At 42.5% G+C, this 26,024-nt stretch overlaps 1 protein-coding gene across 2 annotated transcripts in view; it reads right to left on the reverse strand.

The window, feature by feature from the left end:
• The window catches only part of MACROD1 (mono-ADP ribosylhydrolase 1), a 1,237,218-nt gene that overhangs the window by 17,882 nt on the left and 1,193,312 nt on the right, over window positions 1-26,024 (reverse strand). Inside the window, exons 9-10 of one of the 2 annotated variants that reach the window (XM_077455770.1) lie at window positions 14,824-14,905; window positions 9,315-9,345 (exon numbers count right to left, since the gene is read on the reverse strand). In XM_077455770.1, coding sequence (XP_077311896.1) covers window positions 9,341-9,345; window positions 14,824-14,905 — 87 coding nt within the window. In that variant the 3' untranslated portion in view covers window positions 9,315-9,340. The remainder of the gene's footprint in view (window positions 1-9,314; window positions 9,346-14,823; window positions 14,906-26,024) is intronic. The other variant, XM_077455769.1, reaches the window with a different exon arrangement.

Raw genomic sequence — 26,024 nt, forward strand, 5'->3', positions numbered from 1 at the left:
GCCTGACGTGCCGCTGCCCGCCTTCCAGCCTGACGTGCCGCTGCCCGCCTTCCAGCCTGACGTGCCGCTGCCCGCCTTCCAGCTTGACGTGCCAGCTTCCCGGCCCGATGTGGTTCTGTCTGCTGCTCTGCTTGAAGTGTCTGTTACCCAACCTAATGTGACTTTGCCCATAGCCCAGCTTGACGCAGTGGACTTTCCCCAGCAACTGCTAGTTGGAGCGTCCGGAGGTCGCTCCTTTGAGGGGGGGTACTGTCAGGAAAGGTTCCCTCCGCTGGTAATATCAATCATTTGGCATGCAGTACTGCGATCCACCAGCAGGTGTCTCCTGCTGGAATTATGTCATCTTTGGTCCGCAGTACTGGTGTCCACCAGCGGAGGGATCCTGGCAGTATGGAGCAGGTATTGCCCTCTGCAGTCAGGCGTCACATGACTGACAGCAGCCATTATAAATACCCGGCAAGTTCATATACACTTCGCCTTGGTATTGTCCTTGAGCCCTGACCTGCAGCCTGTTTGATACCTGATCCCTGTTACCTGATCCCTGTTACCTGATCCCTGTTACCTGATCCCTGTTACCTGATCCCTGCATCCCTGATCCCTGCATCCTGCCTCCTGTACCTGTTCCCTCTCTCCTTGTCCCCCTATTCTGCTTACCTCCTATTTATGACCCCGGCCTGGCTTGACTACGATTCTGGTACTCCCTTTGTTACATTATACTGGTTTATTTGCTTATCTGCACTGTTTGGTTGTTAGTTTGTTCACTTAGTTTGTATTGGTGGTGTGTTCACATTTGTATGCGTTTGCTTAATAAATTTACCTTCACTTATTTGTGTCTGGTTCACTTTGTCGCAGTCACACAGTTCTGGTCACATCTGGTTCATGACATTCTCATTTAACTTCACTGAGCGGCCGTGTGTCCTTTTTAGCAACCTGAAACAGGAATGTTTTCCTCCCCATGCTAGAATCACCATTTAGATACAGTGCCTTGCGAAAGTATTCGGCCCCCTTGAACTTTTCAACCTTTTGCCACATTTCAGGCTTCAAACATAAAGATATAACATTTTAATTTTTTGTGAAGAATCACCAACAAGTGGGACACAATTGTGAAGTGGAACGAAATCTATTGGATTTTTGAAACTTTTTTAACTAATAAAAAAAATGAAAAGTGGGGCGTGCAAAATTATTCGGCCCCCTTGCGTTAATACTTTGTAGAGCCACCTTTTGCTGCGATTACAGCTGCAAGTCGATTGGGGTATGTCTCTATCAGTTTTGCACATGGAGAGACTGAAATTCTTGCCCATTCTTCCTTGCAAAACAGCTCGAGCTCAGTGAGGTTGGATGGAGAGCGTTTGTGAACAGCAGTTTTCAGCTCTTTCCACAGATTCTCGATTGGATTCAGGTCTGGACTTTGACTTGGCCATTCTAACACCTGGATACGTTTATTTGTGAACCATTCCTTTGTAGATTTTGCTGTATGTTTGGGATCATTGTCTTTTTGGAAGATAAATCTCCGTCCCAGTTTCAGGTCTTTTGCAGACTCCAACAGGTTTTCATCTAGAATGGTCCTGTATTTGGCTGCATCCATCTTCCCCTCAATTTTAACCATCTTCCCTGTCCCTGCTGAAGAAAAGCAGGCCCAAACCATCATGCTGCCACCACCATGTTTGACAGTGGGGATGGTGTGTTGAGGGTGATAAGCTGTGTTGCTTTTACGCTAAACATATCATTTTGCATTGTGGGCAAAAAGTTTGATTTTGGTTTCATCTGACCAGAGCACCTTCTTCCACATGTTTGGTGTGTCTCCCAGGTGGCTTGTGGCAAACTTTAGGCGAGACTTTTTATGGATATCTTTGAGAAATGGCTTTCTTCTTGCCACTCTTCCATAAAGGCCAGATTTGTGCAGTGTACAACTGATTGTTGTCCTATGGACAGACTCTCCCACCTCAGCTGTAGTTCTCTGCAGTTCATCCAGAGTGATCATGGGCCTCTTGGCTGCATCTCTGATCAGTCTTCTCCTTGTCTGAGCTGAAAGTTTAGAGGGACGGCCAGGTCTTGGTAGATTTGCAGTGGTCTGATACTCCTTCCATTTCAAAATGATCACTTGCACAGTGCTCCTTGGGATGTTTAAAGCTTGGGAAATCTTTTTGTATCCAAATCCGGCTTTAAACTTCTCCAAAACAGTATTACGGACCTGCCTGGTGTGTTCCTTGGTCTTCATGATGCTCTCTGCGCTTTTAACAGAACCCTGAGACTATCACAGAGCAGGTGCATTTATACAGAGACTTGATTACACACAGGTGGATTCTATTTATCACCATCAGTCATTTAGGACAACATTGGATCATTCAGAGATCCTCGCTGAACTTCTGAAGTGAGTTTGCTGCACTGAAAGTAAAGGGGCCGAATAATTTTGCACGCACCACTTTTCAGTTTTTTTATTTGCTAAAAAAGTTTAAAATATCCAATAGATTTCATTCCACTTCACAATTGTGTCCCACTTGTTGGTGATTCTTCACAAAAAATTAAAATTTTATTTCTTTATGTTTGAAGCCTGAAATGTGGCAAAAGGTTGAAAAGTTCAAGGGGGCCGAATACTTTCGCAAGGCACTGTATTTTGTATATTTCAATCATATCTCCTATTATAAGCATGTGTGTAGCCGTTCCTCATAACTGGGGTGCTCAAGTTTCATTATCAGCTTTGTCCTTTAAACTCTCTCCAGTTCCAGCACATCCTTCCTGAAGACTGGAGACCAGAGCTGGATGACATATTCAAGATATTGCCGAATTGGAGCTTTGTACGGTGGCAGAATTATAGTTTTAACTCTTGAGTAGATACCCTTTTTAATGCAAGATAGCAGTCTACTGGCCTTGCTTGCTGCAGCTTGGCATTGCATGCTATTCCTGAGCCTGTGATCTACTAGGGGACCCAGATCCTCTTCCATCCTGGATTACTCCAGAGGTTCTCCCTTTAGCATGTAACCTGCATTCATATTTTTAGCCCCCAAGTAAATTACTTTACGTTTAGCAACATTAAACATCATTTGCCATGTATTTGCCCTCCTCTCTCAAGGTCTTCCTGTAAAGTAGCTATATTGTGCTGTGAGGTTAGTGCTCGGCTTAGCTTTGTATCAGAGAATGAACTTTTTCTTCCAACCTCTATATTTTTGATGAATAAGTTAAACAGAATTGGTCCTCTGGACCAATTACCTAGTCAATTAGGAAATATTGCATTCATCACCACACTCTGGACACACTCCTGTAACCAGCTTTCTATCCAGCTACATATGCTATTGTCAATGCCAACTGACCTCAATTTGTAAATTAAGCGATTATGGGGTACTGTATTGAATGCTTTGATGACGTCCAAATACACCCTGTCCACAGGCCATCCTCTATCCAAATTACAGCTCACCTCCTTACAGAATGTTAAAATGTTGGTCTTCATAAATCCATGTTGGTTGCTACTAATGTTACTGTTTTCATCAGCAGATTCTTGGATGTAGTCCCTTATCATTCTTTCCAGTTGCTTAAATACTATTGATGTTCAGCTTACTGGTCTGTAGTTACCAGGTTTCCATGTGTCTTGGCCATTTTTGTAAAATAGGTACCATGCTAGCTTTTTGCCAATCATCTGGTACAATTCAATACAATGTAGAAATAACCTGGCTAAGTTCTTTAAGGACTCACAGGTGTACGCCATCAGGCACTGGCTTCTTTTACCCACAAGGGAAAGTTTTCTGCTATAATTCTAAAAAACTATTACACGCCTCCAGAAAAGAATGCACTTAACACAATTGCCTTCTCCTTGTCACTTGTAATCAAAATTCTCAGATTGTCCTTTATGGGGCCAATTGACTCCAGCTTTGCCTTTTTCCTAATAATATACGTATACATTTTTTGTGGGATTCTTTTCACTCACCTCTGCATCTCTCGTGGTCTATTCTTGCTGCCCTGATTGTGCTCTTATACAGTGCCTTGAAAAAGTATTCATACCCCTTGAAATTTTCCACATTTTGTCATGTTACAACCAAAAACAAACGTATTTTATTGGGATTTTATATGATAGACCAACAGAAAGTGATACATAATTGTGAATAGACATGTGCAGAGTAAAATATTTAATTTATTTAGTCACTCCCGAAATTCGTTTTTATTTATTTCGTTTTTTGTTCAAAAATTGCATTCGTCCAAAAATCCACATGAATTACAATCAAATCTGTCTTTGAAGGCTTATGGTGTCTGTCGAATGTATAAAGAAGATTCGACGGAGCTAGTATATAGCATACTTCGTGTGAACTTTAGAACCCTATTAAAGTCTATGGGACTCCAACGTTCAAAATCTAAAATGCTAATTTTAAAGGCTAATATGCAAGTTACTGTCCTAAAAAGTGTTTGGGGACCTGGGTCCTGCCCCAGGGGACATGTATCAACGCAAAAAAAAGTTTTAAAAATGGACGTTTTTTCGGGAGCCGTGATTTTAATAATGATTAAAGTGAAACAATAAAAGTGTAATATTCCTTTAAATTTCGTAGCTGGGGGGTGTCTATAGTATGCATGTGAAGGGGCGCATGTTTCTGGTGCTTAGAACTGTCCCTGCACAAAGTGTCATTTATGCAGGAAAAAAAGTCCTTTAAAATCACTCGCAGCTATTATGAATTTTTGGCTCCGTAATATAGAGAACACTCATTGAAAGTCATTGATAAAAAAATAAAAAATAAATAAAAAAGCGTGGGGGTCCCCCAAATTCAATTACCAGGCCCTTCAGGTCTGGTATGGATATTAAGGGGAACCCTGCATCAAATTAAAAAAAAAATTGACGTGGGGTTCCCCCTAAAAATCCATACCAGACCCTTTATCCGAGCACACAACCTGGCAGGCCGCAGGAAAAGAGGGGGGGACGAGAGAGCGCCCCCCCTCCCTCCTGAACCATACCAGGCTACATGCCCTCAACATTGGGAGGATGCTTTGGGGGTCTGTGACCCCTCAAAGCACCTTGTCCCCATGTTGATGTGGAGAAGGGCCTCATCCCCACAACCCTGTTTGTGGGGGTCTGCGGGCGGGGGGCTTATCAGAACCTGGAAGCCCCCTTTAACAAGGGGACCCCCAGATCCCGCCACCCCTGTTTGAAATGGTAAGGGAGTACAAAAGTACCCCTACCATTTCACAAAGAAAGTGTAAAAAATTGTTAAATAAGACAAACACACTTTTGAAAAATTCCTTTATTAAAAATAAAAAAAAGATTCCAGTAGTGGTAATCCACTCTTGCTATCCAGCGACGGATGATATCTCTCCAGCAATGGTTGATCTGATCCAGCGCAGCGAATCCATCCATCTTCTGTCTCCACAGAGGAGACACTGCGGGGATCCTGGGGGCCTGACCTTTGTTATATGCGGAGGGCGGGGCCACCCATCACCTGACCCCGCCCCCCTCTGACGCAAGGGGAAACCCGGGCTTCCCCATGACATATGGATGACCCCGCCCCCTCTGATGTAACACAGGCAGGTTTCCGTTACATCAGAGGGGGGCGGGGTCACCCATACGTCACGGGGAAGCCCGGGTTTCCCCTTGCGTCAGAGGGGGCGGGGTCAGGTGACGGGTGGCCCCGCCCTCCGCATATAACAAACGTCAGGCCGCCGGGATCCCCGCAGTGTCTCCTTCGTGTAGACAGAAGATGGATGGATTCGCTGCGCTGGATCAGATCAACCATCGCTGGAGAGATATCATCCGTCGCTGGATAGCAAGAGTGGATTACCACCGCTGGAATCTTTTTGTTTTTGTTTTTGTTTTTGTTTTACGTCAATTTTTTTTTACATTTGACGCGAGGTTCCCCTTAATATCCATACCAGACCTGAAGGGCCTGGTAAGTGAATTTGGGGGACCCCCATGCTTTTATATTTATTTATTTATTTATTTTTTTATCAATGACTTTCAATGAGTATTCTCTGTATTACGGAGCCGACAATTCATAATAGCTGCGAGTGATTTTAAAGGACTTTTTTTCCTGCATAAATGACACTTTGTGCAGGGACAGTTGTAAGCACCAGAAACATGCGCCCCTTCACAGGCATACTATAGACACCCCCCAGCTACGAAATTTAAAGGAATATTATACTTTTATTGTTTCACTTTAATCATTATTAAAATCACTGCTCCCGAAAAAACGTCCATTTTTAAAACTTTTTTTTGCATTGATACATGTCCCCTGGGGCAGGACTTAGGTCCCCAAACACTTTTTAGAACAGTAACTTGCAGAATCTTTTCTCTCTGTCAAATCATTTTTCTCTGTCGAATATTTTCTCTATATTTATCTTGGACTAATAGAGGTAAGGTTAGGCACATTCGATCACAGGTTCTATAGACACAGATTGTTATTGTCAGAGTCACGTCGAATCTCCTATTCTATATCGAACTGTTGTAACAAGGAAAACGAAAATAAATCATTTATTTATGTCGGATCTTTCATTTTTCGGATTCTGTGCTTTCGTTATCGTTTGTCAAAACGAAAACGAAAATACCTGAAATTCGGACGAAAATGCATTCAGACGAAAACGAATGCACATGCCTAATTGTGAAGTAGAAAGAAAATTATAAATGGTTTTCAATTTAAAAAAACATCTGAAAAGTGTGGCGTACATTTGTACTAATACTACTTATTGATATTACTTATTATTATTATTTACTCTGATATCCTCAACTAAAATCTAGTGGAACCAATAGCCTTCAGAAGTCACTTAGTTTTAGTAAATAGAGTCCACCTGTGTGTAATTTAATCTCAATATAAATACAGCTCTTCAGTTAAGCCCTCGGAGGTTTGTTCGAGAACATAAGTGAAAAACAGCATTATGAAGGCCAAGGAACACACCAGACAGGTCAGGGATAGAGTTGCGGAGAGGTTTAAAGCAGGGTTAGGTTATAAAAAAATATCCCAGGCTCCGAACATCTCACAGAGCACTGATCAATCCATCAATCCATTATCCAAAAAATGAAAAGAGCATGGCACAATGGCAGATCTACCAAGACATGGCTGTCCACCTAAACTGACAGGAGAGCATTAATCAGAGAAGCAGTCAAAAGGTCCATGTTAACTCTGGAGGAGCTAAAGAGATCCAGAGCTTGAGCTATTTTGCAAATAATAATGGGAAAAAAAACTCTCTAGATGTTCAAAAGTGGTAGAGACATACCCAAAAAGACTTACAGCTGTAATTGCAGTGAAAGGTGGTTCTACAAAGTATTGACTCAGGGGGCTGAATACAAATGCATGCCACGGTTTTCAGATATTTATTTGTAAAAAAAATTTGAAAACCATTTATCATTTTCTTTCCACTTCACAATTATGTGCCACTTTGTGTTTATCACATAAAATGCCAATAAAATACATTTACATAGTTACATAGTTAGTCAGGTTGAAAAAAGACACAAGTCCATCCAGTTCAACCTTAAAAACAAATAAATAAAATAAAAAATAATCGTACAATACAAATACCCAATTTTATGCCCACAATTGATCCAGAGGAAGGCGAAAAAAACCCCTAGCAGAGCATGCTCCAATTTGCTACAGCAGGGGAAAAAAATTCCTTCCTGATCCCCCAATTCCTTCCTGATCCCCCAGGAACCCGTTTTTGGTTGTAACATAACAAAATGTGTAAAATTTCAAGGGATGTGAATACTTTTTCAAGGCACTGTATTTCTTATTGTATTCATTTTAGTAATGGAATGCTGATGGTGACCCCTTGGTCTTTTTTTTTTTTAGCAATTATTTTTTTTCTCCTTAATATGCCTCCTTATACTCAAATTTAGCCACACAGTTTAAACTTTAGTTATTTTAAATTTGTTGCCCATTGGAATACACTGGCTAATGCCATCTATTAATATGTTCTTAAAGCAATACGTTTCTATTGTTGCCTAAAATAGTCATAAAACCATTCAACCATGACTCAACCATTCAACCAAACTCCAATTATTCTTTGCAGTAAGGCTGCACCAGCACTGCAAGGATTAAAGGCAAGGTTTACCTTAATGAAAAAAATTATAAATGCACATATTTCTGCAGGAATAAGAAATGTGCATTCATTATTTTTTCACAGGAGCTGGCAGAGCATTGCACAATTGCTCAATCAGTGGATTGAGGGCACAATTTTAGACTTCTGCAGGCACAGCCTATATCTCTGTGCCCGTACCTCTGTATGGGCTATACGTTTCAGAGCTGTAAGGAGTGTTAATGGACGGCAAGGGCGCTGATCATCAAGCTCATAGTCTATTGACAACTACAAGCCCTCTGCTGCATTGGTGGACAGGACTTGCATTTTACTCATTCAAAGACCACTTTTTAAAATCATGATTTTTGTGTTACAGCGACTACGAGGGAGGGGAACCCCCAGCCACTGTCACAGGGAAGGAGACTCTGGTGGTGGGAGGCAAGTATATTACACCCTAAGTACGTGTGTAACATGTAACATGTTCCTAAAAGGTAAACCTATCCTTTTTTTTGCTTGTTTAGGTCTAGGGGAACAAAAAAAGTAGATTTACTTACTCGAATCTTCAGTTCTCGTCCTGCTGCTTGACCGGTCCCCACAGTCTCTTCTCCCCTACACATTAGCAGTCTAGGGTACTGATGTCATAAAGACCAAAGCAGGGTCCATAGCCCTGAACTGGATGTGATAACACTAATTGAATGTGTTGAACAGGAATGAGTCACTGGTTGTTAGGACGCTGGCATGTACCTGCTCCCTAGCAACTAAAACCCCTGAGCAGGAAACTGTCACATTTAACAGTGGTAATAACACTCATTCAATCAGCCATTCATACAGGAAACTCCACATACTATTTACACAGTGCTGAAGTCTGTCTCATATTATTTCCCCTGCTAGTTGAACGTTCTTAGCTTGTAGCATTAGGCTATTTTTTTTTTTTTATTGGTAAATGTTTTTTAACTCTTATTGTCAAATGTTCTTTTGCTCAATCTTAGGAAATGTTAGGGAATGCTACCTTCGCTTGATGAAAGCCAACAAATAGAAACTGACATTACACTCATATTACAAACTTTATGGATATTATTTGTTACTTTTGTGCGAATGATGAGACATTCCTAAAGTAAAATGTCACTATGTAAAGTATACAATAAAGAGCCAAACCTACAAAGCAATTAGTATGCATTAAAAATTTGACACAACTTTGCAATATACTAATGTACAGTATTAATGAACACATTCATATTAGAAATGTGAGTACAGTAAAAATTGTAAGCACCATTAGCGTGCAGGCACTTAGCACACACTAGCAGGTTAGCTGTCTGACTTTCACACAATGATCTTACCCTGAAGACTGACAAAGGCTTCTGTTTTATGCTGGAAAAACACATAGAGCTGTAATCTGAGCAAATCGATTAACCTGTCTCATATCCACATTATTTGTCTCTAGATACTAGCAGATCTTCCTGTAACCTGACATGTGCATCAATTGATAACAGAATCATGAATATACCCAGCAGCTGCTTGAATTGTACAGATATGAGAGGTGCATTTAACCGAGAGTGATTTCAGCTGCCTATCTGCCTTCTCGTTGTAATTGGGTAGTTCATATTTATCTATGTAAACATCCATCAATAATAATTGGTACGTTTTAATGATGTTCTTATGACTCTGCCCCTGGGCTCCTTTTACTTCTCCACAGGTATGTTTTTTGTCATCTGGGATGCTTTGACTATTTATTTTCCACATATACAGATTATTTGAAATGCAATTACTAATGCTTAATAACATCTACAGCTGAATTCCAGATATTGATTTTATTGCATAGTTACATAGGTCTAGCTCGGGCCAATATATATATATATATATATATATACATATATACATATACCATACCTATGGGATCCCTGTAGAAGCTGAAAATCACTGTAGTAATTGCATCTACTACTACTATAGTTAACCCCACTGGCATCCAGGTCCTGCCTTGAATGGCTGCCCTGCTGCAGAGCAACCACAGAGGGTTTCTTGCTTGGCTCTATCACCATTTGAAGAACACCTTCCAATTTTCTCAATGAATGCAAGGTGTCCTCTGATTGGCTGAGGTGGAGTTTGTGACATCTGCATCTCCGTCTCGTCCAATCAGAAAATGCAAGGTGTTCTGTGAATAGTAACCATGCCAGGCAGGCAAACCCCTGTGGATACTATGCAGTAGGGGCAGTAGCATGGCACTAGACCTGGAAGACAGTGGCTATCAGGCTGTGATTACTGCAGTGATTTCCAGCTTACAGAGGGATCCCACAGATATGGAATATGCATACTTACATTTGTCCAAGCTGGACCAATGTAACCATGCAATAAACTTGTTGGTGTGCTGACGACATATTTCATCAATGTTGTACGCTGTGACCAGTCAGGACTTTTAATCACAATTACAGTATGATGTGAAAGGGGAATATACCACTAATGTCTTCAGTTTGCATTATTAAAGAGGAATTCCAGGTATGGATATTTTATACATAGTTACATCTAGCTTGGACCAATGTAACTATGCATATACTGTCCCATACCTGGCTGATGCATGTGGAATCTATAAATCACTGAAGCAGACACCATTACTCCAGTGATCTCCACTTGCTTCCAGGTCCCATGCTGAGCGGCTATCCTGCTGCATTCTGAACACAGGAGGTTGAAGCCTTAGCATGGGCTCCATTCAGATAATGTCTTGCATTTGAATTAATGTAAAGCATTTTCTGAATGAACAAAGTGGAGTACGTGACGTCGCCTCCCCGCCTCTCCACCTCATCCAGTCAGGATGCAGAAGATGCAAAGCATTGTTTGAATGGCACCTGTGCTGAGTGGCCAAATTCCTGTGTTCACCATGCAGCAGGACAGTGGCTCAGCATGGGGCCCAGATACAAGCAGAGATCACTGGAGTAGCGGTCTCTAGTGCAGTGATTTCCAGCCTCCAGGGGCATCAGCCAGGTATGGTATATACAGTACATAATTACATTGGTTACAAGTTGGACCAATGTAACTATGTAAAAAAAATACATACCTGGAAATCATCTTAAGGCCCCTTTCACACAGGTGCCTCCGCTATGCGGAATCTGCTGGCTGATCCCTGCTGAGCAGGAGGATGACAGATCCATGTCCGCTCCTCTATGCAGAGCAGACATGGACACAGTCCTGCTCTCCTCTATGGGGCAATCAGATGGAAACAGATTGCCTGTACGTTTCCATCTGATCCGATCCAGTGGACGAATGGGGAATAGAACTACGATCCGTCTGTTTTTGGCAGACAGGATCGTATCAGATGGCGGTCGGTGTCAGCAGACGTGTCCTCTGACATCCGCCACTCCATAGAAGAGATTGGAGGGTCCAATCCGGTCTGCCTGAAAAACTGACAGGTGGACCTGATCTGGCAGCACGTGTGAAAGGGGCCTTAAAAAAACACTTAACTGAATTTGGTTTACAATTAAATTGGAGTTATATCCTATCACTAAGCCTGCTTATATCCATAGTAAAGGCTTATATACTTCCTCATACAAGGTCAATTCCTAACCTGCTCATCATTTCATCATCTTTTTTGTTATTTCATTTTTTAAAGCTGCAATTTCTCTGCAGTCTATATAAAACCGTCCACAGCAGACTAAACTGAACAGGCGAATTCATTTACAAATTTTTACAAGAGAAGATGGCACTTCCAGGCTGCTCCCAGCAGCAGTTTGGTTGATATACTTTCTTATTTATTATTAAAATGAAAACTGTACTTTCTTTTTGTGTGAATGACAGATTCAATGCAGTGCAAAACTTTTCAATTCCTAAAAAGAGTTGGGTTTAAAATGCAAAGATGTTTAATTCTTAATTAAGGACTGTTGCCGTCTTGTATTCAAGTTATTCGGATCCCACTTTTTTTTTTTACAATTTTAAAAACAAACACAAGAATCATTCGTAGGCTTCACTACTATATACTGTAAGAAATAAATACATTTAGAAGTACGGGTCTAATACGAGTTAACAGACTCTTGCATGGATAAACATGCAGCACTCAAATGAGAATTGTAGTGAAGTACTACAGATGGAGTGGGAGTCTTTGCAGCAACAAGTCCCAGAAATCCCCAGAATCACTGTGTAGTCCCATAGCACCCCAACTCCTTTGATCCGCTAACATCTCTAAGCATGGATTGCAGCTGTCCCTCCTCTTGCCTGTGAATTATGTTTTCTCTATCTCAGTGGAGACTTCATTATTCTTTTATGTAGTGATTATCTAAACCAATCGTGGGCATCCAACGTCCCTCCAGCTGCTGCAGACTTTTAAGTTTCAGCAAGCATGCACTGACTACCAGGAGCCGACGGGGCATACTAGGATATTTATGTCCTGAAATGAGGGGGGGGGAGGAATGTTGCCCATGGCTAAATAAACACTTAACTGCACGCCATATTTATATTTTATTACAAAACGTCATCATCACTCATTTCCTGAACTATTTTTAAGCACGTTCTCACTAACAAACCTGTGATCATGCTATGTGTAAAAGTAAATGTAAGCCCTAACTAGATGACATTTAGTTGGCTACAGCACTATGTATCTTAATCAATTGTCATATTTTTTTCTTCTTTTGTAAAATACTGTTTTCACGCTTTTACATTTTTTTATTCCACTGCTGCAGATTTCCTTCAGACTTCTTCAGCCACATCCTGTCTATATAATTTTCTCATATGCAGAGATTGTCCTTGTGTTGGAACCAAATCCCTTTGTCCCTCTTTCCTTCTTCGTAGTCCCGCTTTTTGGGATGACGCACATATTTCTATGAAAATTTACCATTGAACTATCAAAAGTTTTATTCTGAGCTGAGCTAAAACCTTCATCCTTTTGCTTAATTATCTAATTTGCTATTTTAAAAAGCTAGAAGGTGTCCCTCTTTCTCATCTCAGAAAGTTGGGAGGCACGCCTTGCTCGAGCAGCAGCTTCAAGTCATTGGTCATGATGGGCTTCCTGATGGTGACAATGCTGGAACATGCCTGCGCAGCAGTGTTGCCAACCATCAGTATTTTTACTGGCAGCCAGTAAAAAACAGGCAATTTTCTCATGCCAGTAAATGCCAGTAAAAGGAAAAAGTTGCCAGTAAAAAATATAGCTGTGATGTTCGGCTCGGTCCAGAGCTGGCCGAAACCATCCGAGTCCCTGCTACATTGTGTTCGGGCTGCTCTCGTGGAGGCGGTTCCCGAGCGTGTCGTGTGATGTCATGGTGCAAGGGAGCAAAGCAGAGCGGCCAGAGCCTCGTGTGCGGGTCTGCAGGACAGGAGCAGGGCAGGTTGGGAGTGGGGCTGTCGATGCTGTTTAGACTAGAGTTGACTGAAGGGATCAAGAGTCAACGTTGTGTGTGTGTGTGCCTACCTATTCTAATTTCTTGCCCTCTTGAGTCCTTTTCCTGAGCTACTGCAGTTCAGTGAGTAGAACAAGTATTTGATCCCCAAGAAAAACATGACTTAATACTTGGTGGAGAAACCCTTTTTGGCAAGCACATAGAGGTAGGACATTTCTTGTAGTTGGTGGCCATGTTTGCACACATCCCAGGAAAGATTTTGGTGCACTCTTCTTTACAGATCTCTAAATCCTTAAGGGTCTTGGCTGTCTCTTGGCAACTTGAAATTTTAGCTCCCTTTATAAATTTTCTATAGGATTAAGGTCTGGAGACTGACTAGGCCACTCCATGACCTTAATGTGCTTCTTCTTGAGCCACTCCTTTGTAGCCTTGGTGGTATGTTTTGGGTCATTGTCATGCTGGAAGACCCATCCATGGCCCATTTTCAGTGTTCTGGCTGAGGGAAGAAGGTTCTCATCCAAGATTTTACAATATGTGGCCACCGTCTATTGGCCCCTCAGTGTGGCAAAGTCAGCCTGTACTTTTGCTTGACGGTAGGGATTGTGTTCTTAGGGTCATAGTCAGCATTTTTCTTCCTCCAAACACGACAAGTTGAGCACTTTCTCACAATCCTTCTCTGAATCATTTAGATGTTCATTGGCATGCCTGTACATGTGCCTTCTTGAGGAGGGGGCCTCATGTTTTTAGGAAGAAAAATGCTGATTATGACAAAATCTGCAGAGAATCAAATAATTTTTTTCCCCACTGTATATGAACTATTATTTATTTAATTTATGCATTGTTCATTGTGTGAACATGAACTATTTGTCACTGATTACTCACCCTTGGGTTAATTGTGTTCACAGATTGTTGTGCTTTTCCCCAGGGGTTAGGACCCCTGGTAGGGTGTTTATTGTTAGGTTTTCATTATTTGTTTTAGTAAGCACCAATTCATCTATCATTTGTTCTCTTTGGTGTGGGATCACTACTGGGATGTCTGCAGCAGCTTACTTTCCATTTTTGTTTATATTTTTATTTTGCTTTTGGCAGCTTGTGAGTTTCCTCCCTGCTTTTAACAATACCGTTATACATTTAATACTTTAAGGAAAACTTTTGGCGCCATAGGAGCCAAAGCAAGGTATGCTCTGTGCCAAGCTGAATATTTAGTACAACTATATGCTGTACGGCAATACCGCTTTGTGGTGTCCTATGCCAATTTAAATTGAATGGCAAAAAGACAGTTGAAAGACATTTACTGTGTTTATTGACTTAGGAAGGATTGTTATTAAATAATGAAACTGTTACTTGTCATTCATTACAGGGGGTTAAGAATACATTATTCATCTTTAGTTCTAATGAAACCTCCTTCAAACAAGCCTGCTCCACCTGTGCAATAAAGGCTTATGAAACAATCATTTACCCCTATTCTTCAGTAAATATAAATAAAATAATAAATGTTTTATATTAAAAACAGTGAGAACTAACTTACCCAAAGGGAAATATTCAGGAAGCTTCTTGAGATAGATCTCTTCATCTTTCTCCAGGAAAACACAAATGATAATACGGTCAAACTGAGAAGAAATGTACACATTGCCATATTAATATTTCATGGTCAAATTTTTACACATTATCTTGCTTTTAAGGAACCTTTCATGGCAGGGAAATATAATCTGCCTTTGCTGATTTGTTTTTGAAGGAACAAGCTCCAGGACTGTCAGTCTCATTTTTTCTTCACTACTTGGTGAGTCACTAACCTTGCATATACTGTAAAGTATTAAAGCGGTTGTATACCGCTGGACATTTTTTTTTCTTTCCCCTGCAAGGTAAAGTCATAATTAGGGATGGTCCTGATGTTCGACACGAACATATGGGGCATTCGTGTCAAATTCAAGCCCTGTGGAGCACTCTATAATCCACTGCAAGATTGCAGTGCATTGAAAGCTGCTGATTGGCCAAAGCATGCACCTTGACCTGTATGCTTTGGCCAATCACAGCTCAATGTGTTGTGAGAGCTATGATTGGCCGAAGGCAGGGTTTCTTTGGCCAATCATGGCCTGGGGGCTAAATTCATGCCCCACACTATATAAGGCTGCAGCGGCCGTATATAGTGAATGAATGGAGATTAGGTAGGTAGTGTAGTGTGCAGTCAGTCAGTGTAGTATATATACAGTATATACAGTTGTGCTCAAAGTTTACATAATTTATGATTTCTTGGCCATTTTTCAGAGAATATGAATGATAATACAAAAACTTTTCTTACACTCATGGCTAGTGTTTGGTTGACGCCATTTATTATCAATCAACGGTTCTGTCCATCAGAGGTTTATACTGACTATTTGTACCTGTGTTGTTAAATTTACATGTAAAGTGTGTAATTTACATAAGACAATCATAAGTGGTGAGCAGGGTCCATCTAGCGTTCCTTTTTGGTATTTCTGCAGCTCTGTTTATTTAGAGTTACTATGTGTAGTTAAGGAAGTTGTTAATAAGAAGGGAATTCTGGGTAGAATTTTCACAGGAAGTGAACCAGTCACCATTTTTACAAGACATTGCAAGAAGCAAAAGGTCTTTCTCAATCCATTGCCATCACCCCTTAGAGAACTTAAAAAGTTCGTATTTACTATCTGATCCTATATTGTATATTGTTGTTTCTGCAATGTATGCTGTATTTTATGCAATATTGTACTTATTGAGGTCTATTTCTGTTATTTTGTACTTTCACCTGGCTTGTTCTAAAACTAAGATCAAAGAAATATGGTATCTGAAGTTATTGGGACAAGAAGGTTAGCTATATGTCCTTGAGACAGAACACAACTGTGTTTACTCTTTTTAAATCATAATCACAACAGAAACTACCCAAATTACCCTGATCAAAAGTTTACATACCCTGGTGATTTTGGCCTGATAACATGCACCCAAGTTGACACAAAGGGGTTTGAATGGCTATTAAAAGTAACCATTCTCACCTGTGATCTGTTTGCTTGTAATTAGTGTGTGTTTAATAAAAAGGTCAATGAGTTTCTGGATTCCTGACAGACCCTTGCATCTTTCATCCAGTACTGCACTGAGGTTTCTGGATTCTGAGTCATGGGGAAAGCAAAATAATTGTCAAAGGATCTGTGGGAAAAGGTAGTTGAACTGTATAAAACAGGAAAGGGATAAAAAAAATATATCCAAGGAATTGAGAATGTCAATCAGCAGTGTTCAAACTCTAATCAAGAAGTTGAAAACGAGGGGCTCTATTGAAACCAAACCACGGTCAGGTAGACCAACTAAAATTTCAGCCACAACCCCTAGAAAAATAGTTCGGGATACAAAGAAAAACCCACAAATAACTTCAGGTGAAATACAGGATCCTCTGAAAACATGTGGGGTGTCACTTGAAGAAAGATGGGCTGCATGGTCTAATCGTCAGAAGAAAGCCATTACTACGCAAATGCTACAAAGTATCCCGCTTACAATATACTAAACAGCACAGTGACAAGCCTCAAACCTTCTGGCACAAAGTAATTTGGAGTGATGAGACCAAAATTTTGCTTTTTGGCCACAACCATACATTTGGAGAGGAGTCAACAAGGCCTATGATGAAAGGTACACCATTCCTACTGTGAAACACGGAGGTGGATAGCTGAAGTTTTGGGGATGTGTGAGCTACAAAGGCAAAGGAAATTTGGGTAAAAATTATGTCAAGATGAATGCAGTATGTTATCAAAAATACTGGAGGAACATTTGCATTCATCAGCCAGGAAGCTGCACATAGGACCTACTTGGACATTCCGACATGACAATGATCCATAACTCAAGGACAAGTCGACCTGACATTAGCTACAGCAGAATAAAGAGAAGGTTCTGCAGGGGCCATCTCAGTCTCCCGACCTCAATATCATTGAGCCACTCTGGGGAGATCTCAAACGTGCAGTTCATGCAAGACAGCCCAAGAATTTACAGAAACTGGAGGCTTTTTGCCAAGCAGAATGGGCAGCTTTTACCATTGAGAAGATAAGGAGCCTCATCTACAAATGCCACAAAAGACTTCAAGCTGTCATTGATGTTAAAGGGAGTAATGCATGGTATTAAGAAATGGGGTGTGTAAACTTTTGATCAGAGTCATTTGGACAGTTTCTGTTGTCATTATGATTTAAAAATAGTATACACGGTTGATTGATATTAAATGACTTCAGCCAAATAATAACCATGAGTGAAAGAAAAGTTTTTGTGTTATCATTCACATTCTCTGAAAAATGGCCAAGAAATCATTCATTCTGCCAGGGTATGTAAACTTATGAGCACAACTGTATTACAGTTCAGAGTATATAGTGCAGTTAGTGTAGTATATATAATACAGTTCAGAGTATACAGTGCAGTTAGTGTAGTCTATATATTGCAGTTCAGATTATACAGTACAGCCCATAAACTGTTGGCGCTATATAAAACCTGTATAATAACAATATAGTATATATATAATGCAGTTCAGAGTATATAGTGCAGTCCGTATAGTATATATAATACAGTTCGGAGTATATAGTGCAGTCCGTATAGTATATATAATACAGTTCAGACTATATAGTGCAGTCCGTATAGTATATATAATGCAGTTCAGAGTATATAGTGCAGTTCGTATAGTATATATAATGCAGTTCAGAGTATATAGTGCAGTCCGTATAGTAAATATAATGCAGTTCAGAGTATATAGTGCATTCCGTATAGTATATATAATATAGTTCAGAGAATATAGTGCAGTCCGTATAGTATATATAATGCAGTTCAGATTATATAGTGCAGTCCATATAGTATATATAATGCAGTTCAGAGTATATAGTGCAGTCTGTATAGTATATATAATGCAGTTCACAGTACATAGTGCAGTCAGTGTAGTGTATATATAATACAGTGGAGAATATATAGTGCAGTCAGTGTAGTATATATAATACAGTCCAGGGTATAGAGTGCAGTGCAGAGTATATAATACAGTGTATTGAAGTGGTTAAGGAGAACCCTATGACAGAATTAAGAAAAAAAAAAAACGGCGTGGGATTCCCCCCAAAATCCATACCAGGCCCTTTGGGTCTGGTGTAGATTTTAAGGGGAACTCCAGTCTAAAATTAAAAAAAAAAACAGTGTGGGGTCCCCCCTCCCCAAAATCCATACCAGGCCCTGTAGATCTGGCATGGATTTTAAGGGGAACTCCATGCCAAAATAAAAAAAAATTGGCGTGGGGCCCCCCCGAAATCCATACCAGACCCTTATTCTAGCAAACAGCCTGGCAGGCCAGGAAAGTGGGGGAAAAGCGAGCACCCCCCTCCTGAACCATACCAGGCCGCTTGCCTTCAACATAGGGAGGGTGCTTTGTTGTGCCCTCAGAAACTTGTCCCTATGTTGATGGAGGCAAGAAATAAAAAGTGTCCCAGGATGTCCATCTATCTGCAATCACGCCACCCGACGGACCCAAAAAATAAGGGCTGTCTCTTTGCTTTGACAGCTGTTATATAGGTGAGGACAGGGCCACCCGCTGACTTAACCGAGTGACCCCGCCCCTTCTGATGTCATGTGACGTCATGTAATGTTAGATGGGGGGGGTCACCCGGTTAAATCAGTGGAGGTGGCCCCGCTCTTGCCTATATAAGAGCTGTCAAAGCGAAAAGACAGCAGTCACCGGGAGGCAGAGTTTTTTCATTTTTTTTTCTATTTTTCTGGTCCATCGGGTGGCGTGATTGAAGATGGATGGACATCACGGGACACTTTTTTTTTTTTTTCTGAACAAAGGAATAAAAAAATTCATTCAAAAGCTGTCTGTTGTGGTTTTTACTTTTTGCCTCTTTTTTTTGGTAAAAGGGTAGGAGTACAATGTACCCGATACCCTTTCATATAGGGGGGGGGGGCTGGGATCTGGGGGCCCCCTTTTTATAGGGGGCTTCCAGATTCCGATAAGCCCCTCGCCCGCAGACCCCGACAACCAATGGCCAGGGTTGTCGGGAAGAGGCTTTTGTTGGCATTGAGTTCCCCTTAAAATCCAGACCAGACCCGAAGGGCCTGGTATGGACTGGGGGGGGGACCCTATGCCATTTTTTCCCTTGATTTTTCATCTATATTGCCAGGAGATGGCAATACATTACAGCCGTAAGCAAGTTTGGATGACATTTTTTCCTTTAGAAATGTCATTATGCTGCGGCACTGTTCTATACCCCCCAGACACGATATTTAAAGAAATATTTTATTTTTGTTGTTTCACTAAACGTTATTAAAATCACTGCTCCTGAAAAAACTGTTGTTTTAAAAAAGTTTTTTGCATTGATAGGGCAGTACTGTGTTCCCCACACACTTTTTTATGGTAATAATTTGCATATAGCCTTTAAAATGAGCACTTTTGATTTTTCATATTATAGGCTTTAATAGGGTTCGCATGTTTACGGTGTTCTGGTGCGAACTGAACTATAGGGTGTTTGGCCCATCCCTAGTCATAATGTGCTAGTATGCATCACATACTAGCACATTATGTGAAACTTACCTTAAGTATTTTTTACCGAAAAAAACAAAAACATGGATGCTGTCCCTTTAAAGAATGTTATTCAGCACAGTGCTTGTGCTGTGTAATTTGGTCCCCTGTATCACCTTAAATACCTGGCTGACCCTGCCAGTTTCTACCCTCCTCTATGTAAACTGAACACAACGTATCATGGCTGCCGAGTCCTGACACTGCGGTCAATTTACATGCCTCCGTTACCTGCTGTGTCCTGTCTGTTCTCTTCCCTGCTCTCCCCCCCCCCCCCCCGCCTGTCAGCTCGTGACAGTGCCCATCCCTCCTGCTGCAGAAATAACATCTATATTGTTATACTATTGGCTCCAAGTCCTAATGCTGTGTCCCCCTGTGTGTCTGATTTATAAAAACAAAATGCCTGCTATACTTTAATTTAGAGCGGCGCTCACTTGACTCCTCCCTTGCTCTCCTTGTCCCGCCTGACAGCGGGGGAATCTTGGCCCCGTCCGCTGCAGCTGTCAGACAGATAGAGGAGAGAGCTGGTAGGTCACGTGAGCACCAATCGGCTCTCTGAAGAAAAAAGGTATAGCAGGGATTTTTTTTAAATAAATCACACACACACAGGGGGACACAGCATTAGGACACAGAGCCAATAGTATAAATTAGTCAAAGTGGCTTAACCACTTTAAAACAAAGCTGTTCCAGCGCTACGATGTCAGCACTGCAGGGGCTCCCATCTTCACCTGTCTTGCTTCCGGGTTCACGGACTCAGCTGTGATGATGTTCACGGCACAGGGTTCTGAAGCAATGGCATGGGTGGCCGTTCCTCCAGGGCGCATGCACCAGTGATTTCACTTGCTGCATGTAATGTCATCGCTCCCAACTGTCCCTGATTTTTAGGGACTGTCCAGATTTGGAACAATGTCCCTCTGTCCCTCTTTCCTCCTCATATGTGCCTCATTTTTGTCTGCTCTATATAGTTGTATACAAAATGCACTTTCTATCTATCAAAAAGTGTTTACCAGTGCTAAACCTTTCATCCAATTTCTAAATTGTTGCATTAGTAAATTCCAAAAGCCAATATAAAGGAATAGCAGTGCCAAAAAAAAAGCATTTGTGGTTTTAACGAATCATTTTTTTTGTATAATACTCCTTCAAGGGGGCGTGGCAGAAGTTGTGTCCTGTGCCTACATACCTTTGCTAATAGATGTCCCTCATTCTCATCTCAAAAAGTTGGGAGGTAGGTGTAATGTAAATATCTCCTAAACAGTGCATATTTCTGAGATATTTACACTACCTATAGGTAAGCCTTACCTATAGGTAAAAGTCAGCAAAGGAAGTTTACTTCCTCTTTAAGGCACCTGATGTACTTGTGCTTGAGGTCAGTGAATTTGCAAAGCACGCATCACAATGACAGCCCAGAGTATGCATCTGCAAAAACAAGTCGGCAATGGCAGAACCCATTTTTCTATCATGAGAGGTCCCTTTTAAGACTGAAGAAGTGCAGTGCAAAGTGATTCTGGAGGAAACACATGATGATTAACCAGACGCCGGCCGCCCCATGGCACATTTACTGCTACCCGGTGACCGCGATGCGCAGGATCACATAGCTCTGTGAAAGAGCATTTGATTTCAGCTCTGTGTTATATTGGGAAGAGCCGAGGAGGAGATCTTGCTGCCTGTGTTCAGGCTGAGTATGTACAGTGCAGAGATAGGAGACGGCAGGGAACAACGTCAAGTGTGGAGGGGGGTTGTGAGTGGGAAGCGCAACTGAAATCTGGGGGGACGCAGAACAACACTGCATTTTCTTAAAAGTTTAATAAAATGTTAAAGTAATGTGTTATGCCTTGTACACACGGTTGGACATTCCGACCACAAAATCTGTCTGATTTTTTCCAACGGATTTTGTCCGAAACTGGAGTTGCATACACACGGTCGGAAAAAGTTGTCAGAAAATCTGATCGTTCGGAACGTGGTGACGTTCGTTTCGTATGACGGGACTACATAGAGGCTAGTAGCCAATAGCTTTGGTCTCCTTATTTGATCTGAGCATGCATGGCGCTTTGTCAGTCAGAATTCTCTACAAATGATCGGAAAAAGTCCGATCGGATATTTTTGGTGGAAAATTTTAGATCCTGCTCTCAAATTTATTCCGTCGGAGTTTCCTATCTCGCCCACAGGAACTCGGGCATATTTTATTAAAGAATATGTAAACCCAAACATTAAAATCTCATAGAAGTTTTAACTAGATAAAATCACTTGGAAAGTCTGTTTTTGTTTCAGTGACTAGCTCAGCTGATGATACTGACATAATGGTCCTTGTTAGGGTACTTTGTTTTATGGGAGGACAGCACTCTGCCCATGTCTCCTACAACCTTATGCCTGCAAATCAGCCTGTCACATGCTCTCATAAAGGAAACTATACGCTTTTGTGCTAGTACACAATGCCCAACCATATTACATTATTAAAAAAGCCTGTGAAAAAAAACAATTGCAATCAGCAACAGTTAAGAAATATGCCCTGTGGAAAAACACAAGTGGCCTGCTATCACTGTAGTGCAAGTAGCGGAAAGAACAATTGCATCCAGCACCAATTAGGTAGTATGTCATGTAAAAACAAAAAACACATCAGCAGGCATTAAGATGCAACCCCCCCTCAACTCACCACCAAATAATCCAAACAATACACCAATAAGTTTCCCACCTACAGTACTTTCAGTAGGGGTACTTTAACCACTTCAACCCCAGAAGGTTTTACACCTAATGACCAGGTAATTTTTTGCGATATGGCACTGCATTACTTTAACTGACAATTGCGCGGTCGTGTGATGCTGTACCCCAAAAAAATGTTAAAAAATTTAAAAAATTGAATTTCTTCATCAATTTAGGCCAATATGTATTCTGCTACATATTTTTGATAAAAAATCCCAATAAGCGTATATTGATTAGTTTGTGCAAAAGTTATTGTGTCTACAAACTATGGGATAGATGTATGGATTTTTTATTTTTTTACTAGTAATGGTGATCAGCGATTTTTAGCGGGGCTGCGGCATTATGACAGACAAATCTGACACTAAGTGACACTTTTTGGGGACCAGTGACACTAATACAGTGATCAGTGCTAAAAAAATGCACTGTCACTGTACTGGCAGGGTAGAGGTTAACATCAGGGGTGATCATAGGGTTAAATGTGTTATCTGGGAGTGCTTGCTAGGAGAAGACAGATATCCATGTTCCTGCAGAAACACAAGAGCTCCATCTTCTCCCCTGTCAGAATGGCGATCTGCCTTGTGTACATAGACATACCACCGTTCTCAGGGCCACTGTTAGAAAGCACGGGGCCCTGTACAGCCTACCTGATGCCCCCCCCCCCCCCTGTGCAAAAATATCAAAATTATATTTTCACAAAAAATACATGAAAATCATTATTACTGGACACAAACATTCTGTCATACATAAAAATCAAATTCCGCCTGCAAGCCAAAATTCTCCCCAAACAATAAGGCACATATTCTACCAACTCCCAGTTCCAATCACCCCTCCTAGTACATATCTTTGCCCCCCCCCCTCAATTCCGTCCCCTAGCTCAAATCCCCAAATCCCATACTTGCCAACAGTCCCAATTTTCCTGGGGCAATCCCGATTTTGGGACCCTCATGCCGATCGGAGCTTGTCCCGATTAAAATCCCGGGATTTTACTTTTGTCCTAGGAAATTGGCACTGTTTTTAGGAAAAACAGCAGCGGCTACAAAAAGATGTCTGCCACTGCTGCCACAAGCACTATTTGCCATGTGTTCAGTGGAGAGGGGAGGGGCAGCCAATCGGCTAGACAATAGACAATTCTCTTGTACACTGAAGCTGATTGGAGACCCATCCACTCTCCGCTGAACACAAGGAAGAGATATAAATTGAGCCGCCGTTAACTCCGCCCCTGTGTGTCCAATGAGCGTGGACACAGTGATGTAAGGACTGGGGCTCTGCTGGGGACATCGATATAAGGACTGGGGATCTGCTGGGGACACTGTTATGTAAGGACTGGGGTTCTGCTGAAGACACTGTGATGTAAGGACTGGGGCTCTGCTGAAGACACTGATGTAAGGACTGGGGATCTGCTGGGGACACTGTGATGTAAGGACAGGGGCTCTGCTGGAGACACTGATGTAAGGAATGTGGCTCTGCTGGAGACACTGATGTAAGGACTGGGCTCCGCTAGGGCGACTGATGTAAGTACCGGGCTCTGCTGGGTACAGTGAAGAAGGGACTCTGCTGGGGGCACCTAATGTAACAAAGGATCCTACTGGGGGGTACCTGATGTAAGGACAGACTCTGCTGGGGGCACCTGATGTAAGAACGGACTCTGCTGGGGGAACCTGATTTAAGGACGGACTCCACTGGGGGCATCTGGTGGCAGGTGATGTGACAGGTTCAGGGCTCCCACTGATTTAGCATTATGGTGAGTTGAATGATTTCATTTTATATTACAATGTAATAATAGAAATAATGCGCTTCAATAATCCTGACACCATAACAACCATGGTGCCGGGATGATTGAAGCACTAAAACCAGATGTTTGGAGTATCTTTATCTGCTGATTGTTAAACTTTTGGGCTCTGCTGAGGACACTGTGATCTAAGGACTGGGCTCTGCTGAGGACACTGTGATGTAAGGACTGGGGCTCTGCTGGGGACACTGTGATGTAAGGACTGGGGCTCTGCTGGGGACACTGTGATGTAAGGACTGGGGATCTGCTGGGGACACTGTGAGGTAAGGACTGGGGCTCTGCTGGGGACACTGATGTAAGGACTGGGGATCTGCTGGGGACACTGTGATGTAAGGACTGGGGATCTGCTGGGGACACTGATGTAAGGACTGGGGATCTGCTGGGGACACTGTGATGTAAGGACTGGGCTCTGCTGAGGACACTGTGATGTAAGGACTGGGGCTCTGCTGGGGACACTGTGATGTAAGGACTGGGGATCTGCTGGGGACACTGTGATGTAAGGACTGGGGCTCTGCTGGGGACACTGATGTAAGGACTGGGGATCTGCTGGGGACACTGTGATGTAAGGACTGGGCTCTGCTGAGGACACTGTGATGTAAGGACTGGGGCTCTGCTGGGGACACTGTGATGTAAGGACTGGGGCTCTGCTGGGGACACTGTGATGTAAGGACTTGGGCTCTGCTGGGGGCACTGTGATTTAAGGACTGGGCTCTGCGGGGGACACTGTGATGTCACGACTGGGGCTCTGCTGTGGACACTAATGTGAGGACTGGGCTCTGCTGGGGACACTGTGATGTAAGGACAGGGGCTCTGCTGGGGACTCTGATGTAAGGACTGGGGCTTTGCTGGGGACACTAATGTGAGGACTGGGCTCTGATGGGGAGACTGTGATGTAAGGACAGGGGCTCTGCTGGGGACTCTGATGTAAGGACTGGGGCTCTGCTGGGGACACTGTTGTACGGACTGGGCTCTGCTGGGGACACTGTGATGTAAGGACTGGGGCTCTGTTGGGGACACTGTGATGTAAGGACAGGGCTCTGCTGGGGACACTGTGATGTAAGGACTGGGCTCTGCTGGGGACACTGATGTAAGGACTGGGGCTCTGCTGGGGACACTGTGATATGAGGACTGGGCTCTGCTGGGGACACTGTGATGTAATAACAGGGGCTCTGCTGGGGACACTGGGGATCTGCTAGGAACACTATGATGTAAGGACTGGGGCTCTGCTAGGAACACTGTGATGTAAGGACTGGGGCTCTGCTGGGGACACTGTGATGTAAGGACTGGGGATCTGCTGGGGACACTGTGATGTAAGGACTGGGGCTCTGCTGGGGACACTGATGTAAGGACTGGGGATCTGCTGGGGACACTGTGATGTAAGGACTGGGGATCTGCTGGGGACACTGATGTAAGGACTGGGGATCTGCTGGGGACACTGTGATGTAAGGACTGGGCTCTGCTGAGGACACTGTGATGTAAGGACTGGGGCTCTGCTGGGGACACTGTGATGTAAGGACTGGGGATCTGCTGGGGACACTGTGATGTAAGGACTGGGGCTCTGCTGGGGACACTGATGTAAGGACTGGGGATCTGCTGGGGACACTGTGATGTAAGGACTGGGCTCTGCTGAGGACACTGTGATGTAAGGACTGGGGCTCTGCTGGGGACACTGTGATGCAAGGACTGGGGCTCTGCTGGGAACACTGTGATGTAA

This window comes from Lithobates pipiens, unplaced genomic scaffold (genome assembly GCF_037356315.1).
Source record: "Lithobates pipiens isolate NorthernLeopardFrog02 unplaced genomic scaffold, aLitPip1_a1.2 Scaffold_10, whole genome shotgun sequence".
NCBI classification, from domain to species: Eukaryota; Metazoa; Chordata; class Amphibia; order Anura; family Ranidae; genus Lithobates; species Lithobates pipiens.